Below are 20,149 nucleotides of genomic sequence, written 5' to 3' on the forward strand. Positions count from 1 at the left end.
CAGGTTTGTCTGGCTACACAGTGGAAACCTGTCTCCAAAAAAAAAGGGGTGATAGGTAGCGGGGTCTCAGATGTAGCTCAGTGGCAGAGCATGCTCACAGCTTGGGTTCAGTCTCTGTCATGTGCACACACAGGCATGACTTGAATAAGGAAAGCAGATATTGGAGGTTCAGGGGAGGCCAGCCACTGCTGGAGGATGTCTTGTAAAGGTCAGGTGTTAAAGGATTGTCTCCAGTAGGTGGTGCTATTGGAAAGTGGTAGAAGAGATTTTGCTGCTAACTTCTTCTCTGCGTCCTGGCTGCCACCTTTTTTGGAGATGAGCCGTCTTCTCTGACATTCTCACACTACCATCCTGTTCTCAAAGCAGTGAACCCTAGATGTGCTGTTTGGCTTATATTTTCGGATCACAATCCATCATGGAGGGAAATCCTAGTAGGAACCATAGAGGAACTGCTTGCTGGCTTGCTCCATCCCACAATGGGCTGGGCCCTCCTGCATCAGTTAGTAACCAAGACAGTCACAGATAGCACCAAACACCCTGATCGATGCAGGACTGATGCTTCTCTCAGATGGCTCTACACTATGCTAAATTAACAAGGCTGACTGACATACCACGGCATGAAAACCATAACCCAAAATAAATCTTCGTTAAGTTGGTTTTTCACAGTAGTGAAAAATAAACACTGGGCTGGCCAGAACCAGAATTTTGTCTGTCTGTTATATGGATTTTAAAATACCCTTGAGACTGGAGAGGTGGCTCAGTGGTTGAGTGCGTACTGCTCCTGCAGACACAGGGTCGAATACTTTGAGGCACTCACATGCACAGACATAGCTACACATTCACACAATTAAAAATGACATATTCCAAAGCCGGGCGGTGGTGGCGCACGCCTTTAATCCCAGCACTCGGGAGGCAGAGCCAGGCGGATCTCTGTGAGTTCGAGGCCAGCCTGGGCTACCAAGTGAGTTCCAGGAGAGGCGCAAAGCTACACAGAGAAACCCTGTCTCGAAACCCCCCCCCCAAAAAAAATGACATATTCCTAAATTCAGCACACACACACACACACAAACACACTACCCCTTGGAAAATACCAGCTGAGATAAAACAGCTACCAAGTTTGCAGATTGAACCTGAAGGGACCATCACAGTCAGACTCCAGAGAGCCTTAGTCTGCCATGTTAGTGTGATAAACCAGGACTAACCAGAGGAATGAGCTGGTTTCATCCAGTCTCTGGACAGGGCTGAGGCCAATCCTGTGAAGGCTGGTGGTGCGCCCACCATTCGGGTGCAGGATCTTTGAATACCACTTTCCCAGCATTGTAGAAATCTTTAACTCCTGTGTATTTCCAGCCTGCTGTACCTGCTTCTGTATGTGTGTGGAGGGTATGCATGGGATTACCTCAGGTGTCATTCCTCTGGTGCCATCGATCCTTACATTAAGACAGTCTCACTAGCTGGTCATTGGACCTCAGGAATCCACCTATATCTAACCCAGATACTAGGATTATAAACGACCACTAGCCGATCTTTTGTTTTTACATTGTTTCTGGGGACTTGTGCTGACACACACTACTTACTGAGCTACCTCTCCAGTCTCACTTCCAGGTTTTTTTGTTTTTTTTTTGAGATAGTCGCAAACCATGACCAAAGCTGCCCTGAGTTTCACTGGGAAGCCCCAGAATTGCTGGGATTACCAGTGTGAGCCACCCTTGCCTGGCAATGCATGTTTTCCAAATGTGTTTATTGATGTGTCATTTAATATAACAAAGCTCTTCATTAATTTTTTTTTTCACGTACACCATGTGTTCTGGTACCCACGGAGGCCGGAAAAGCATAGGATCCCCTTCAACTGGAGTTGCAAGCAGCTGTGAGCTGCTCCCTATTACATGCTGGAAATCTTCACCTCAGTCTTCCATACCCATTTTTAAGCATGTCTTTCAAAATTAAGGACTTTTTGTTCTGTTTCTTGCTGACTGGCGATACCATTATCCCGCCTCCAGTTTTTAATTTCCAGGTAAACTTTTTTCTTAGGTCCTATCTGAGGCTATCAGAAGTAAAACCTGCGATCTCTGGGATTGCAAGCCCAGGTCTCAACGCAACAGTCCGTTAGGCAGTGGGATCCGCCCCTTAGCCAATCCGCAGGCCCCATCTGGCTCGGGGCGGGGCCGTCCTGGCGGGACGGCGGCGCGCGTGCGCAAAGAGCGCGCCCTTGGAGCCACCGTATCTCGCGCTGTCACGTGGGAGTCCGGTTGTCATGGCGGCTGTCCGGAAGCCGGTGCTGCTGGGACTTCGAGACGCGGCGGTCCAGGGCTGCCCCAAGGGGCCCGCCGCCTGGACCGCTAGCAAGCTGGGCGGCGTCCCGGTGAGCGAGGCCGCGAAGCCTTGGCGGGGCCCGTGGGGAGCGCGTCCCGCCTGGGGAGGGTGTCCCGCGTGGGGAGCGGAGTTGCGTCCCCGGGACTGAGGACCTGCTCCGCCCTCAGGACGCCCTACCGGCCGTTACGGCTCCGGGGCCGCGGTGTGGCGGCTGCGCGGAGCCGCTCGCGCTGGTCGTGCAGGTGTACTGCCCGCTGGAAGGCTCCCCGTTCCACCGGCTTCTGCACGTGTTCGCCTGTGCCCGCCCGGGCTGCGGCGGCGGCGGCAGCGGGACGCGCAGGTAGGCAGGGAAGTCCTGTAGCCTAGTAGTGTGGCTCGTCCGGGAGAGGGCGGGTTGGGTCGGATGAGACTGGGTGGGGCGGGACGTCGGGGGTGGAGCCCTCACGACATCTGTCTCGCCCCTAAGCTGGAAGGTGTTCCGCTCCCAGTGCCTGCAAGTGCCAGAGAAAGAGACTCTGAACGCCCAGGTAAAGCGACTCTGATCCGCACACTGTGTGTTTCTATAATTGGCATCTCGTTTAAGACAACCTTTGTTGCTCTGTTTTGAGACACAATCTAACCTCTGTAGCCCAAGCTGGTGTTCACTGCCAGAAACTGGTTGGCCTAAATCCCTCCCTATTTCTGTGGTTACCGTTATATAGCACCACCCCCTATTTAAGACAGTTTTCTAAAAGATTTATTTTGGAGGCTGGAGAGATGGTTCAACTGCCAAGATCACTTGTTGCTCTTCCAGAGGACCCAGGATCCATTTTCAGTACTCAGGCGGCTGTGTGAAATCATGTGTAACTCCGGTTTCAGGGGTTCCAATGTCTTCTAGCCTCAGTGGCACCAGGCGCACGCACACACACACACACACACACACACACACACACACACACACATACATTGCAGGCAAAACACCCATACACGTAAAATACATTTAAAAAAAATTCTGGCCAGGCGGTGGTGGCGCAAGCCTTTAATCCCAGCACTCAGGAGGCAGAGGCAGGCAGATCTCTGTGAGTTTGAGGCCAGCCTGGGCTACAGAGTAAGTTCCAGGACAGGCACAAAGCTACACAGAGAAACCCTGTCTCGAAAAACCAAAAAAAAAAAAATTCTGTTTAGTCAAGCGGTGGTGGCGAACGCCTTTAATCTTACCACTTAGGAGGCAGAGGCAGGTGAATCTCTGAGTTTGAGGCCAGTCTGGTCTATCGAGTGAGTTCTAGGGCAGCCAAGGCAATTCAGAAATCATGTCTTCAAAAACAAAAACAAAACAAAAATAATTTGTTTATTTTTGTGTGTGTCTACCTGTGAAGTCCAGAAGAGGGTGTCAGATCCAGAGTCACAGGCATTTGAGAGCTACCTAATATAGGTGTTGTGCTGAGCCATCTCTCCAGGACCCCAAGACAAAACTTTTAAACCTGTTTTTTAAAGTGCAATTGAGTGAATTGTAGTCTTTCAGAATCGTCAAATCCTATTTTCTTACAGTTTTGTGACTTTTTTTAAAGACTTTATTTTCAATTACACATATATGTGTGTGGATATGTGCATGCCAGTGCAAATCTGTGGAGACAGTTGATCTCCTGTACTACCTGATGTGGGTGCTGGGAACTGAACCCAGGCCTTCTGGAAGAGCAGCCAGTGCTCTTAACTGCCAAGTCATCTCTCCAGGCCTTGTGACTTTTTTAGTTTACACTTGAGATACATAGTTTACTAATTTTTCCCATTTGAATGAATGTAGGCAAGTGTACATATTCATGCATGTGTGTGGCACATACATGGTTGTGTGTGAAGTAGAAAAATACCAAGACGTGTGTAAGCTTTTACTCGCTAAATTGATAGCCCAGGGAGAAGTCCTGCAGTGACTTCTAGAAGCACATCTCAGAACTGGCCCATCTGCTAGGCTACCTCCTCAGGACATAGGTGAATGGATGCTGCCCTTGTCACGGATCCTGGCATGCTGTCTTTGCTCTACCTGTATTTTCAGAACAACTCATTTTGGGTTTCTCTCTCTCTCTCTCTCTCTCTCTCTCTCTCTCTCTCTCTCTCTGGTTTGTTTGGAGACAGGGTCTGGATCCATACCTCAGGCGAGCCTAGAAATCTGTGTCACCCAGGCTGACATCAAACTCATGACCATCATCCTGCCTTAACCTCCTCAGTGCTGATATGAGCCACCATGTCCAGCCTGCTTCATGGCATTGCTCTTTTTTCAAGGTTATGGCTCTCTTTTATGTGTACCTGACTAGCTAATCCCTGAATACATCTAATCTAAAATCTTAGCTGCTAAGGAGTCTGGGAAATGTAGTTTAAAGCGATTTTTTTGGCCATTTATTATAAATTAAAACTCAGGGACAAATATTAAAGATAAAAACCTAAGATAATCATAAGTAATCACAAAAACACATTGCTGCCGGTCGCTTCCTGTCCCCAAAAGGCCCACGAAACCTTCTGACCTCGGCTCCTCTTCCCAGGGTCCTCTCTTTCTTGTGCCCATCAGTAAACTCTATGATCTATTGTGACTAGCTGAATGTGAACCCCCCTCTTGAACCAATGCTGTATTCCAGTGACCATCAGAGCACAACACAGACAAAATTCCTGTTAGTAGTTCTTCCTGCTTTAGCCCCTACACTCCCTGAAGCACAAGTGAAAGGCTGTGGGGCAGACTGACTGAAGAAACCTTGACCTGTGTGTACCACATTGCCCAGAAAGAGAAGACAGTTTTTAAGTCCCTCTTACATGTTTGGGTTGTTGTTTGTTTGTTTTTGCATTTATTTACTTAATTTTATGTGGATCAATATTTGTCTGCATGAATATACGTGCCCCACATGCACAGCTGGTGCCTTTGAGGGTAGAAAGTGGCATTTTATTCCCTGGGACTGGAATTAGAGATGGTTGTGAGCCACCCAAACCTGGGTCCTCTGAAAAAGCAACAAATGCTGTAACCACTAAGCCAGCTCTGCTGCTCCAATTTTGTTGTTTGTCTGTTTGTTTTGAGACAGGGTCTCTGGAGCTCAGAGCTCTATCTGCTTCTGCTTCAAGAGTGCTTGGATTAAATGGATACAGCCCCATACCCAGTTAGACTAGAATCCAGGAAGTTGAATTGTAGTGTGCCAGGGGAAGGGGCTGATATGCAGGCTCCCTGGAAGGTACAGGGATGGGTGGTGAGGCTGAAGGGGTAGATGAAGTCGTCTTGGTGTGATTGGCCTGTGTTGATTGGCTGTTCTTCTAGAAACAGGGTAATGGCCTTGCAGCTGAGAACTGGTGTGAAGGCTCACAGGACTGGGGCAGTGACAGTGAGGAGACACCTCCACCGCCACCCACCTCAGATTTGGGAAATGATTCTAATGGTGTCAGAGCTGTAGACTGGACTGCACAGCTCCAGGCTCTCTGCCTGCAGGACAGTGCCCCAGCTGTTGCTCACCCTGTCCCTTCAGGGGAAGGGCTGGCGGTCCATGCTGAAGTGCCACAGTTCCAGCCCTACTATATCTGTGTCGCCGAGGAGGAGGATTACGGGAACTCCGTGGATCTTGAGCATGCCCGCAGCCTTCTTCAGGACTACCAGCAGAGAGAAGGTGTTGACATGGAGCACCTGCTTTCCCTCTGGTGAGAACTTGCTACCAGGGTTGAGAGAGTCAGGCAAGAAGCTGCCACAGTGGGTTCCCTTTTGTCTTGGTACCTATGGTGAGTTCTAGAGAGAAGGGATGTGACTGGGCTCTTTTGTTTTGCTCTCCTTGGATGAGAAAAGTAGAATCAGGCCAGGGCTATCTGTATCAACCAACCTGCATTAACTTTTTTTTTTTTTTTAATTTCATAATTAACTCAATTTCACACATCAGCCACGGATTCCCCCGTCCTCCCTCCTCCCACCCCCCAATGCATTAACTTTCAGACTTGTAGCTGAGTACCCTCAGGAACTGAACCCAGATGAGCACACAGGAGTTGGTGGTACTGGCTGCTTCCTTTTTTGTTCTATGGTGTGTTCATTTGTTTCTGTTTTGATTGAACGAAGGGCTGCACCATGTTAAATGAGTATTTTTACCAATGAGCTGTGCCCGCAGCCCCAGTCTCTTCATTTTTTCACAGTTGTTTTTACATAGTTTGTGTACATGCACACATGGAGTGCACGTGTGAAGGTCAGAGACGTAGAGGAGAATCTGCTATCTTCCACCAGCACGTGGGTTCTGGGGGAGGGAGCGAGCTCCTTAACCCACTGAGACATCTCTTGGACCCTGTTTTGATTTTTTTGTTGTTTTAATTTTGAGACAGAGTCTCATGTAGATCAGGTTGGCCTTAAACTCTCTTTGTAGTCAAGGATGACCTTGAATTTCCTGATCCTTCTGCCTCTACTTTGAGTGCTGAGATCAGGTTTTATGCAGTGTTGGAGACTGAACCCAGGCTTTCCTGGTGGTAGGCAGGCGCTCTACCAGCTGAGCTACATCCACAGCCCTCTTTTCTGATTTTATTTTTTAAAATTCCTGACAAGGAATTTGTGTGTGCACCTGTGTTTATGAGTGCAGGTGTGCACATGCTGCCACAGTCCGTGTGTGAAATTCAGAGGACATTTGTTCCTCTTCTCTTTTTTTAGCATATGGGTTCTGGGGGTGGAACTCAGGTCTTTGTAATTGACAGCAAGCGCCATCTTGCTGGCCTTCTGTTTTCATGGGTCTTTTTTTGTTCTTTGTTTTTCGAGACAGGGTTTCTCTGTGTGTTTCTGACTGTCCAGGAGCTTGCACTGTAGACCAGGCTGGCCTTGAACTCACAGAGATCCACCTGCCTCTGCCTCCAAAGTGCTGGGATTAAAGGCATGTGTCACCACCACCACCCGGCCTTCATGTGTCTTTATAGCAGAGGATGATGAGTTGGAAGAAACGCCCCTTGTGTAATGATTCTGCTGTGATTCCAGAACTGCCTCAGGTTCTGAGGCCATTTTAGGTTCTCAGTTCTCATTTATGAAATAGGAAGGGTAGCAGAGTTTCCGTTCCTTTATCACATACTTTGGTGGGTCCTGAGAGAGTAGATCTAGACAGACCATGAACCAAAGCACTAAAGAAGGACGAACTGACCCTTGCAAGTTGGCCTCTGACCTCTATAGGTGCTATGGCAGATGTGCACCGACCCCCGCCACACGTGGTAATTAACAAAATATAGAAAGAAAGCCGTCTTGCTTTCTCTTGCGAATGCTCTGGTTCTCCAGACATTCATGGTTTCACGTGGTCTCTGCTTCTCTCTTTAGTTCTTACAGTGATGGGGATGAGAAATATGAGAAGACCAATATTAAAAGTGGAGACCAAACGTTTTACAAGTTCATGAAGAGAATTGCAGCCTGTCAGGAGCAGATTTTGAGGTAAAAAAAAAAACATGTTTTGTTTCTGTTTTACCGTAGAGGTAGCACGCCAACGAGCACCTACAGTCCCAGGGACTCCTCAGGGTAAAGTGGGAAGGTCACCTGGCCAGCCTCAGCAACAGTGAGGCACTTTTTTTTTTCATACTATGTCCATGTTTATTGAGAGAGGTCTCAAAGTAACTGAGAAAGGCACCCAGTGTTCATCTCTGGTCTCCACATATATGGGCATATGCACAAAGAAATAGCTTTCTTTCTTCTATTAGAAGTGTTATATTTAGGAGCCTTCCACCAGGTACTTGTTTCTGAGAATATCTGCAGTCAGTTTCCTGGATTGCTGGGCTAAAGGATATTAAACTTTTTGTAGATATTGGCAAATTTGCCCTTAAAAACATAGTACCAGCTTGCATTCTCACTAGGAATGTAAAGTATTATCTTCTGGTGAATATGCAAATTTCATTTTGTGGACAGAGTTAGGGACTCTGCTCTTTACTAGCTAATCATCCGTTCTTCAGTCACTTTTCCATTCCCCAATTTCACTGTATGGAAACAATTGCAGCATCTGGGGTTATTGAGAGGCTCTTCCATGGACGCTGCACTCTACTAAGGTAAACAGCAGTGTACAGACGGTGTGCGTGTCCTGTGGTGTGTGAAGAGACAAATGGTGGGGCCGATTGCAGTAGTTTCTTGCTCTTTCATAGTAACAGCAGAGCAAGCCTCTCAAGAGAAGATAGGAAAATAGAGAGTCCACTGTGAAGTTCCTAGTAGAGGGCCAGCAAGTGCAGAGCCCTGGGGAGGGAACAAGGGAGTAGGATGTTTGCCAGAGCAGCTCAAGTGGAGTGCGTGAGGGAGGCACTCAATTTTAAAATGTATTTTTACTATTTTTAATTATGTGTGTGTGTTTGTGCACAAGATTTCGGGTACCATAGAATCCAGAAGAGACAGGCAATCGTGGGCTGTTTCGTTTGGGTGCTGGAAACCGAACTTGAGTCCTCTGTTCTTAGCCACTGAGCCCTCGCTCCAGCCCAGGACACACACACACACACATACATACACACACACACACACACACACTCTTTCTTTAAATGTATGTATATGTGGATGCTCATGGAGCCAGAAGAAGGCATGGGATCCCCTGGAACTGGAGTTAGGGATGGTTATGAGCCATAACATAGGTGCTGGGAATGGAACCTGGGTCCTCTGCAAGAGCAACAAGTACTCTTAACTATTGAGCCATCTTTCCAGCCTTAGCTTTCAACTTCTTAAAAGAAATAGCCAAACCATTTTCCAAATGTCTTTTACCCTTTATATTCTTTCCCATGGGCTGTGTGTAATAATCCTGGTTCCTGCACACTTCACCAGACTTGGCATTGAAATGATCCATGCCTGATAGTTATTGGCAACCACACTGATTAAGCCAATTAAAAGTTTATGAGTCGCCGGGCAGTGGTGGCACACGCCTTTAATCCCAGCACTCGGGAGGCAGAGCCAGGCAGATCTCTGCAAGTTCGAGGCCAGCCTGGACTACCAAGTGAGTTCCAGGAAAGGCGCAAAGCTACACAGAGAAACCCTGTCTCGAAAAACCAAAAAAAAAAAAAAAAAACCAAAGTTTTGAGTCCTAGTGTACACCTTTAGTCCCAGTATTCAAGAAGGCAGATGCAGGTGGATCTCTGAGTTCAAGGCCAGCCCAGTCTACAGAGTGAAGTCTAGGACAGCCAGAGCTACATAGTGAGACCCTGTTTCGAAACAAACACACACACACACACACACACACACACACACACACACACACACACACACACATACACACATACACACACACAGAGTTATGAGACCAAGAGCAGACTTGCACCTCTGAAATCTCTTGGTGCCCTGTAGGCAGAGTTTTCCTGTCCTGACCATTCCCAAATAACTGACACAGAGGCTTAATATTATTTATAAATGCTTGGTCAATAGCTCAAGCTTGTTACTAGCTAACTCTTAAATTAACCCATATTTCTTATCTATGTTTTGCCATGTAGCTCATGGCTTGTTACTTCATTTTCTAAACATCCTGTTTCCTCAGCAGCTGGCTTGTGTCTCTTCTGACTCTGCCCTTCTCATCCCAGTGTCCTCAGTTTGATTGTCCCGCCTAACTTTATCCTGCCTTGCTATAGACCAGTCAGCTTCATTATTAACCCATGAGAGTAATACATATTCTAGTGTACAGAAGGATTATTCCACAGCAGTGCCCAAGCTCAGGGTAAGTGTTTTTTTTTTTTTTTTTTTTTTTTTTTTTTTTTTTTGGTTTTTCGAGACAGGGTTTCTCTGTGTAGCTTTGCGCCTTTCCTGGAACTCACTTGGTAGTCCAGGCTGGCCTCGAACTCACAGAGATCCGCCTGGCTCTGCCTCCCGAGTGCTGGGATTAAAGGCGTGCGCCACCACCGCCCGGCAAGGGTAAGTGTTTTTAAAGACAAAATCACAATTAGAACAGTGCTCAAGGTGGGGTTACGTCAGTGAGGGCTTGGGGTGGCCTAATGGCATCTGTTTTCTTGCAGAGCTCAGAAGTATTTTCCAGACCCTACATGACAACTGCATTTTGGTTTACACTTCCTCTTAGTTATTTTAGTTTTATGTTTAAGCTTGCACAAACATCAGTTATTTTGGTTAACACATCTGGACCATGGTCCCAAAATCGTTGCCAAGGCACATGTGACTGTTGGGGTGTGTGTGAAAGGCTGAGAAGTATCAAGGCGAACACAGAATTAAGTTGGAATAAGCAGTTTCTGCAGAAGGTGTATGGTGGTATTTCAATTGTAACTTTAATGTTTACTTCCCTGTAACTGAAGGACACTGACCACGTTTTCAAGTATTTGTTTTCTACCTCTTATACCTTTTTTTTTTTAAGGCTGGGGATCAGTTAGGGACCTTGTAAATGTTAAGCAGGCACTCTATACTGAGCTACAGCCCCAGACTTTAGGTTTTGCTTTCTTCTACAGTTTGAGTTGGCTTGGAACTGGCTATGTAGACCAGATTAACTTAGAATTGGTAGTTTCCCTGGGCCTCCATAGTCTTAGTGCTAGGATTAGCTCAGTGCTAGGTCTAGTAAACTACCACTCAGGCTGGTTCTGTTGGGTTTTGCCCCATGCATTTGGGTATTGGGTAAGGATGCACTCATTGCACTGCTGTCTGATGAGTTCAGCCTGCTGTAACTGGTGGGTTGCTATTGTTTCTCATGCTGCCCTTTCTTGGGATCTGTCCTGCCTGATTCATGTTGCTGTACAGGCTTTCAGGGTCCTTGTATAATGGATCTTCAATTTGCTTTTATCTTTGTTTTCTTTCTTTCAGACAGTTTTTTATATAGCATAGGCTGGTCTCAAAGTTGCTATGTAGCCAGGAATAACTCCAAATATGACCCTGGACTGGAGAGATGGTTCAGTGGAAAGAGCACTGGCTGTTCTTGCAGAGGACCTGGGCTTGTTTCCTAGCACCTGTATGGCGGATCACAGCTGTCTGTAACTCTAGTCCCAGGGGATCTGACACCTTCCTGTCACTGCAGGCTCCAGGCACACGTGTAGTGCACATATTCACATGCAGGCAAAACATCCATTTATATAAATAAACAAAGGTTTTGAAAACCATCTGATCATCCTGCCTCTGCCTTTAGCACACTGGGGTGTATAGGCAGGCCTGCATTACCATGTCCAGTTATACAGTTCCAGGCATTAAACGCAGAACCGCACACATGCTAGGTAAATAGTCTTGCCACACACATCTCTCGGTTCGTGTGTGATTGATTTTTATGTATTCTCTCTGTCCCCCACTTTGTGTGTGTTGTGAATCATACCCAAGACCTCAGCAATGGCACCCGAGGGTGCTGCCCTGTCCTGTGTTCACACTTTCACTTCTGACCTACATTGAATGCTGTTCTTTTGTTTTTAAGATTCATTTTAGTGTTTGTGTATGTGTGCATGTACAGTTGTTCTCAGAGGCCAGAGGAGGGTGTCAGATACCCTGGAGCTGGAGTTAAAGACATCTGATGTGGGTGCTGGGAACTGAACCCGGGACCTCTGGAAGAGCAGAACATGCACTTAACCACTGAGCCATCATTCCGGCCCTAGAATTACAGGCTTAAACTGTGTGTCTTAGTTGGGTCTTTCCTTTAATCCTGTTTGCTGATAAATAGAGTGTAAAACTTAGGTCCTTAAGGGTGGTGGCAAGCACCCTTACTTGCTGAGCTGTCCTGATGGCCCTGACCTTGACCTTCTGATTCTCCTGCCAAGCAATATCAATTTCCCTTGATATCTGGCTGTTGGCAAACGTGGGTTCTTTGATTCAGGTCTTAATCATAGGATGAATGCTTAGGTTCCATACCACACAACCCTGCAGGTGCAGGTAGACGCACCTGTGCGGACATACAGCTATGTGGGGGCTCTGCAGTGGACGTGCAGGGCAATGGAGAGCCTCACTGGGGGCAGAGGTGGAGAGGTGATGGAGAGACCAATGAAGTCACTGGGGTGTTTACAGATGATACCAACAAATCCAGTTGGCAAGCTTTTGGAGACGCCTTGCCAAGCTGTGGGGTGAACCAAGCTGCAGAGACAAGGGGCAGGACTGGTCTACAGGGAGGGAGGGAGGGCACTTCCCTTAGGTCATAGCTACAGCTGGGACTGAGCTGAGCAAAGCCCTTGGGCAGTTGGCAACACACACCAAGTAGTCATGTAACAGGTCATGGTCACCCAGGTGTCCTCTTTGTGGGCCCAGGTGACGATTTCAGGTCCTTCCTTGGTTCGGTAGGTTGGATAAATTTACAGGCCTGGTTTTGCTGATATGGTTTGAGTATGTCCATGTGTGGTTCCCATCTATTTCAGTAAGCTCAGAGTGCAGCCTTTCTGCCTTGAGAAGTGTGTCATCTGTCCTTTCAAGGTGAGGCAGACCCACCCTGCCTCTGAGTTTGCACTCAAAATGGAACCAGGACACGGCTCAGCCGGAATCTGGTTGATACAGTATGGAGTAACTTAGGGCAGGGCTCAAAGGCTAGCCTGTAAGTGTCTTGTCCAACCTGTCTTATCCTCTTCAAGGCTGAAGATGTCATTGTCCTAAACCTAGTCACCTTGAACTCCTGGGTGAGCATTCTTCCAGAGGAGAGTGGATATCGGTAAGGGTGAGGCTGCACCCTGGACTGAAGTGATTATCTGAGAACCACTCAGTCCCCTAAGCAAGGTGGACTTTTTTCCAGACCTCCTTGGGAGCAAGACAGTATCACGGTGCATGTTGCTTAACTAAGTGATAATTAGGCAGGTCGGTCTCTTTAGTCCAGTCTGGTCTACATAGTGAGAGCTCAGGCCAGTGTCTATATAATGAGACCCTGTCTCAAATGAGATAAAATAGTGTATGTGGAAACTAGACAAAGGAAACTTAACACATTGGTAAGAGTAACATATGAAGGGGTTCCGTGACCCCAACCTTGCCTCTCCTTAGGGCCTTCAGTGGCATTGTACCAAGACTTCAGTTCCCTCGACGTGCTTGACACAGTGGCTGGGGATGCTCTGCTGAGAGCTGTGAGACTTTCCTCGCTGTCTAGTGTGCTTGTGATGCCTGCAGTGGCCCCAATGCTGGTTGCTGGTGTGTACGGCTCTGATGCATGACTCTTCCCTCCTGCCCTAGGTACTCGTGGAGTGGAGAGCCTCTCTTTTTGGTCTGTCCCACCTCGGAAGTCTCTGAGATCCCAGCCTGCAGTGGCTGTGGAGGCCAGAGGACGTTTGAGTTTCAGCTTATGCCAGCACTAGTCAGCATGCTCAGCAGTGCTAACCTAGGTGAGAAGCCCTTTACTGAGTTTAGTGTGGAATGATATTGCAATGAAATGCTTTCTTTAATTATTAAATATAGAAAATGTGAGAAATTTGTAATCTAGCAAAATTCTAATACCATTACGAACAATAGCCATTTTGATAATTTGAGACTGAACAAGCTAATTTGTACTTTTTAAAAAAGGTTTATTATTTTATGTGTATGGTGTATTGCCTGCCAATAAGATGAAACTTATTGTCATCTAAGAAAATTGCCTAGAGGCCAGCAAGATGGCTCAGAGGGTAAAGTAGATGTCTCATTGGATAAAGGAGTTTGTTCCAAATACCTGACAACCTGAGTTTGGTCCCTGAATCCCACAGTGGAAGGAGAGAACTTATTCCCAAAAGTTGTCCTCTGACTTTCACATGGAGTATGTGACATGCAAGCACCCCCCCCACACACACACACACACAAAGTAAAAATAAGCGCCATGGAGATAATTGAGCCCGTAAAGACATTTGCTGTGCAAGCCTACTGACTTGTGTTGGATCCCCAAAGCCACATAAGAAGAGAACCGCCTCTACGGAGCTGACCTCTGACCTCCACTCGTGCCCCTCCACCTCCACAAGTACAGGGAACACCCACACAGTAATCAGTTAATTCTGTCAACTGCTTAGAGGGCTGGGGATATGCTGCTTGTCCTCCTTACTTGAGAAGCTGAGGCAGGACGTGCTTGAGGACAGCCTGGACAACACATGACACCGTTTGACAAGGACGATGAGTTAGGCTTGGGTCGGGGCTGGACAGATGGCCCAGTGGTTAAGAGCACCGGCTGTTCTTCCCGAGGACCCACGCTCAGTTCCCAGCACCCACCTTACCATGAATGTACCTTTTAACTGTCTCCTTGGTGGGGTCTAGAGCATGTGGTATTTTTCAGGTCTTGCTGTGGAATTTGGAACAATTCTCGTTTACACATGTGAGCAGAGTTGCTGGCCTCCGAATCAGCAGACTCCCATGGAAGAATTCTGTATTATACAAGAAGACCCAGATGAATTTTTATTTAAGTAGAACACTTCCTCTTATTTATACAAATTAAAACAAATTTTCATATTCAAATCTATGTGTGTTTACCTTATTTTAGCTTCTCTCTTCCCTTGAGACAGGGTGGCCTTGAACTTGTAGCAATCCTCTTGCCTCAGACTTAGCATATAAATTATTAACTAATGTTTTTGTTTGATTTATTGTTGTTTTTCTTTTGTTTTGTCTTGTTTGAGACATGGTCTCTCTGTGTAGCCTAGGTTGGTCTTGAATTCTACAATCCACCTGCCTTAGCCTCCCAAGTCCTAGGATTACAGGTAAGGGCCATCATGCCCAGCTTTAACTGTCATTTATTTATCTGTTTGTTTGTTTGTTTTTCGAGACAGTTTTTTTTTTAATTTTATAATTTAATTTAATTTTACATATCAGCCACGGATTCCCCTGTCCTCCCCCCTCCTGCACGCTGCCACCCCCCATTCCCATCTCCTCCAGGGCAAAGACTCCCCTGGGGATTCAGTTCAACCTGGTAGATTCAGTCCAGGCAGGTCCAGTCCCCTCCTCCCAGGCTGAGTGAAGTATCCCTGCATAAGCCCCAGGTTCCAAACAGCAAGACAGGGTTTTTCCTGTGTAACTCTGGCTGTCCTGAAACTCTTTCTGTAGACCAGACTGGCCTTAAACTAACAGAGATCCTCCTGCCTCTGCCTCCCAAATGCTAGGATTAAAGGTATAGGTCACCACCACCACCTGGCTATTAACATTTTTTGTTGTTTTGGTTTTGTTTTTTGTTTTTGGAAACAGGTTTTTTCTGTGTAACAGCCCTAGCTGCCCTAGAACTCACTCTGTAGGCTAGGCTGGTCTCCAACTCAGAGATCGCCTGCCTCAGCTTCCCTAGTGCTGGGATGGAAGGCGTGCACCACCACCACCACCAGGCTTAACAGTTATTTTTAATATTGCCCTTTTCTTTCTTTTGGAGACTGTGCTGGGCTTGACTGCCCCTCATGACTGCGTGGATCAGGGACTATCTGCATGGTAGCATTTACAGTGTTTCCTCTTGGCCTGGAGGACAGTGACTCTGTCCACAGACACCCTGGTAGGCATTCTGTCTCTAGTGCAGCAATCAGCATCTTCCCATCCCCCTCCAGTGTACCCTACTGCACCCTTTCTCAGCCCTACAGAGAGTCCTGCCCTTAGACCTGGCTGCCTAGACCTGCCCTGTGACCCCTCACTCAGCGTTCTGCTCCTGCAGCATCCCAGGAAGGATCTCCGTGCCATGGCCTACCATCTAACTGTCCGCTTGCCCAGTCTCCCCTTCCTGCATTCCGTTTCTGTGTCACTAGCCCCTTCGTTTCTTCTCCCTGACAGCAGTGTGGGAACACTCCCGCTAATCATGTTCCAGCATGCTCTTGACTCTGCAGTGAGGAGAAGGAGTCCTGATGAGTGGGGTGTGGTCATGTGCACAGTTAACTGGTGAGAGCTCTCTGAAGGAAAGTGGCTGTGTGTCCAAACTGAAGGTTCTGGTCAGAGAGGCCCCCGCAGAGCTTGGCTGAGCACAGCACTGCACAGAGCTGTTCATCTCTCGCTCACTGCCGTGCCAGGAAAGCACCACCGGTTTCTCTGTGGTGTCTGTGCTATAGACAGTGACTGCCTCAGCTGGCTAGACCAGTTACTCCAACTAGAGCAGAAAGTGACGGATTACATCCACAGCTGCGGCCCTTCAGGTGGCTGGCAAGAAGAATTGTTGCTTAACTGGATCTTTTTAAGGCAGGTACTAATGGGGATGATAAAGGGAGTTAGCTGGGTTGGGAGGTTGCTCAGTGGTAGAGTTTGGCAAGGCCCTGGTTTCATCCCTAGCACTACCCACCCCCCCCCAACCCCCCCCCACCCCCGCGCGCAAAAAAAAAGCCATTCCCACCTTCTCAGATTGCTAGGAGTTACATTGCTTATTCTTTTTTAGATAGGGTCTCCAGTTTGCTGTGTAGTTAATGATAATGAACTTCTAATTTTCTTTCTTCCACTTCCAAAGTTACAGGAACATACTGCCATGCTTGGTTTATAGAGTATTGGGGATCAAAACTGGGCCTTGGGCATGCTAGGCAAGCACTCCACCAACTTACCTTCAACCCCAGACCCGTTTTTAGTTTTCTGAGACAGTTCCAGGCTGTCCTCATAGTAACCATTCTCCCTCTGTCTCTCCCTTTCCTACTTTCAGGTGAAGATAGGCTGCTGACCAAACCTACATTCATGTGTGTGTGTGTGTGTGTGTGTGTTTGTAGGTGCACAGAGGTCAGAAGAAGGCACCAATGACCTCTTCTAGGATTCTCTGTCTTATTTGATGCGCAGTCTCTCCCTGAACCTGGAGCTCATGTATTTCTACTAGTCTGGCAACCAGTGAGCCCCAGTGATCTTCCTGTTTCTATCCCCACCAGTGCTAGAATTATAGAGCAACAGGCCTTAATAGACCACACCCACTTGTTATGTGGGTGCTGGGGTCTGAATCAGAGCCTCAGGCTTACACAGCAAGTGCTCTGACACACTGAACCATCTCCCCAGCTCTGCTCAAGCATCCTTGAGTTTGGTTATGTGTACTTGTGGTGGGGGTTACCTATTTAAACCATACAGCTGAACAGAGGCTTTCCTGCAGTCCTGTAAGACATTGTGACATGTGACTGTAGAAGTAACCGTCTTATTAAATAAGAAACACAGAGCCAATGCAAAGATGAAAGCCCAAGAGGTCAGAGCCTTACCGTGTGTTTGTCTTTATGTAGACTTTCTGTTCTGCCCAACCACATGACTGCCTTGTCACTGCCTGTCTGTACAGACCTCCAGGTCTTCTATGGTTGGTACTAAGATTAAAGGCATGTGTCTCCATGCTGGCTGTATCCTTGAACACACAGAGATCTACCTAGCTCTGCCTCCCAAGAGCTGGGATTAAAGGTGTGCGCCATCAACGCCCTGCTCTGCTATGGCTTGCTATTAGCTCTGACCCCCAGGCAACTTTATTTATTAACATACAAATAAAATCACATTTCAGTACAAATAAAATATCACCATATGTGACGAAAACAAGTCTGCTATACACCCATTTAGATGCACCACTGTGTGTGAGGCTGTGGGTTGTAGAACTAGCAATGTCAAAAAAGGAAGTTACACACTTAGTGCTCTGTTAAAGACTCGGGAATAGAGAGGCACAGTGGAACAGGATTATTGCATGGGGAGTGGCTTACAACTCTCACTTCCTGCACTTAACAGTGTAAGTTCCTATTAGAACTCATTATGCAGGGCATATATCCAGCCTCCTGGGAAGGGCATTTGCGAGATTAGCTTCAGGATGGTGTTTTGAGTGCTGGGGGGAGAACTCAGCTTATATGCAGGAGTGCCCTCTGCCCTGGTGAGGCCCTCTTGTCCTTCCTACACTTGATACATCCAGGTAGTAGCATAAGAAATCCTCTAGGCTAGCCTGTGTGTGGTTGGTGAGCCAATCAGCTGCAGAGAAAGTCAACAGTTCAAATGGCAATTTTTTCTGTTTTCTGTCTTTAGAGTTACTGTTGTTTTTTTCTTTTTTTTTTTGATGAGCATGAACTGAGAAACAGAACCACAGACAAATGCATAAAAATACCAACCAGGGTGGACTTAGCTGTTAAGAGCACCCACTATTCTTGCAGAGGACCAGGGTTTAGTTTCACAGCACCCACAATGTAGCTCACAAACTTCAGAACCAGGAGATCTGACCCCTCTTCTGACCTTTACAGGCTCTGCATGTACATGGTGCAAAGGAACTCAAACACACACACACACACACACACACACACACAGAAAAATAGAAATAAGGTGGAGAGTGATTAAGATACCCTGAGTTCTCCTCTAGCCTTCACATAGAGTGCGTGTACATACGTGCAGACACGCAGAGAAAAAGTACATCTAATTAATGCTGCCTTGTAACATGAATCTAAAAGGGTCTTACTAATAAAAAACACAGGAGCCAGATATTGGGGTGAACGCTGAAAGATCAGAGAAACAGAACAAGCCACAGCTTCCTCACCTCGCCGATTCCTCAGTAGATCTGTTTGCTCAAACTGGAAGCCTCTGTGTCCTCATCCAAATGGATCTCAGCTGAAGTGCTGCTCAAAAGCCTAAAAGCTTAACCAGGCTCTAGTTCCTGGTCCTCACGCCTTATATACCTTTCTGCCTCCTGCCATTACTTCCTGGGATTAAAGGCGTGAGTCACCATAGGCTGTTTCCAGTGTGGCTTTGAACTCACAGAGATCTGGATGGATCTCTGCCTTTGGAATGCTAGGATTAAAGGTGTGTGTGCCACCATTTTCTGGCCTCTATATCTAGTGGCTGTTCTGTTCTCTGACCCCAGATAAGTTTATTAGGGTGCACAATATTTTGGGGAACACAATATCACCACATTTCCTCTTTTTTGTCTAAAATTTTAAAAAGCTTATAACTAATACAAGAAAAACTATCCAATAAGTATATACAATATATACAGTCAAGAATTATTTTAACAATCTCTGGTCCATTAACATTTGACAGATTCAGACAAAATACTCCATTATAATATATTAACAATGTCCAGTCCGTTAACATCTGACAAATGCAGATAAAATTTTCATTACTTATCCTATTTAAAACAAGTCGCTCCTTTTTAAAAGTGGACTCAATAATCTCCCTTTTTATCTTATCATGTCCATAGTCTCTCTTTTTTTTGAGTAAATCAACCTTTTATCATTTCTATATCTTCTCTTTTTTCAGAGTAGATTCAATGATCTACTTTTCTATATCTTCTTTTTTCTTTTTTTTAAACAAGAACCTTGTATCTAATCTCCTTTGTTTAGCTTTTTTTTTTTTTACCATTAACAATTAACAACTTGTAACCAACCATCATAAACAATGACAATATCCGTAACTCAAACTACCAAAAACCACATATCCCACCTCTTGGGAATGAGGGTGTCGTATTCTTAAAATTACTTCCTGCTTTCTGGGGGGCGAAGACATCTTTAGGGAATCCTGAAAAGAACATTTTTGTGTTAATTGTCAAGTCCTGAGAGAGTTAGTTGTATCATTTGTCCAGTATCTGCATAATGCGAAAGTGCAGGTCTTGTCTCGAGTCCTTGCTCGAGTAGTCTGTGAATCTGGATCATCTCAGCTAGCCATCTTGAAATTGCCCTGAGCAGTTTGTAGTCCAAAGCAGATCTTTTGGTGGTGGTAATCAGCTTAACAGCTTTATCATAGTCTGTGTGGGATCATCATTGTGGGGTCCTGTCATCCTTTTTTTTAAAACTATGGCTTTATTTTTCAATTATTTGTTGTTTTTTTTTTTAAGATTTATTTATTTATTATGTATAGAATTTCCTGTCTGCATGTATTCCTGCAGGCCAGAAGAGGGCACCAGATCTCATTACAGATGGTTGTGAACCACCATGTGGGTGCTGGGAATTGAACTCAGGACCTCTGGCAGAGTAGCCAGTGCTCTTAACCGCTGAGCCATCTCTCCAGCCCCACCTGTGATCCTTTTGAAGATTTCAAAGTTGCTGTTAGGCGTGTTTCTTATTTAATAAGACTGTTTAGAATTTTGTCTACACTGCCTGTACTGGGATCAGTGTAAATCAGGGAATTTCTTATTTTAAAAAATAATTTATT

General features: G+C 46.3%; 1 protein-coding gene across 3 annotated transcripts; it reads left to right on the top strand.

The window, feature by feature from the left end:
• Positions 1 to 1,692: 1,692 nt before the first annotated feature.
• On the top strand, positions 1,693 to 14,578 carry Pdcd2l (programmed cell death 2 like). 3 transcript variants are annotated; one of them, XM_052712311.1, is made up of 7 exons: positions 1,693 to 2,362; positions 2,481 to 2,653; positions 2,780 to 2,840; positions 5,588 to 5,955; positions 7,586 to 7,696; positions 13,340 to 13,488; positions 14,400 to 14,578. In XM_052712311.1, exons 1-7 carry the CDS (start codon positions 2,255 to 2,257, stop codon positions 14,528 to 14,530), a joined length of 1,101 nt encoding a protein of 366 aa, XP_052568271.1. In that variant the 5' UTR covers positions 1,693 to 2,254; the 3' UTR covers positions 14,531 to 14,578. The 3 variants fall into 3 exon arrangements, with proteins under 3 accessions (XP_052568271.1, XP_052568270.1, XP_052568272.1); XM_052712310.1 differs by having other exon boundaries at positions 1,695 to 2,362; positions 5,582 to 5,955; XM_052712312.1 differs by having other exon boundaries at positions 1,696 to 2,362; positions 5,750 to 5,955.
• The last annotated feature ends 5,571 nt before the right edge of the window (positions 14,579 to 20,149 follow it).

The sequence above is a fragment of the Peromyscus californicus genome, unplaced genomic scaffold (assembly GCF_007827085.1).
Source record: "Peromyscus californicus insignis strain IS unplaced genomic scaffold, ASM782708v3 Scaffold_4__1_contigs__length_199733344, whole genome shotgun sequence".
Lineage (NCBI taxonomy): Eukaryota > Metazoa > Chordata > Mammalia > Rodentia > Cricetidae > Peromyscus > Peromyscus californicus.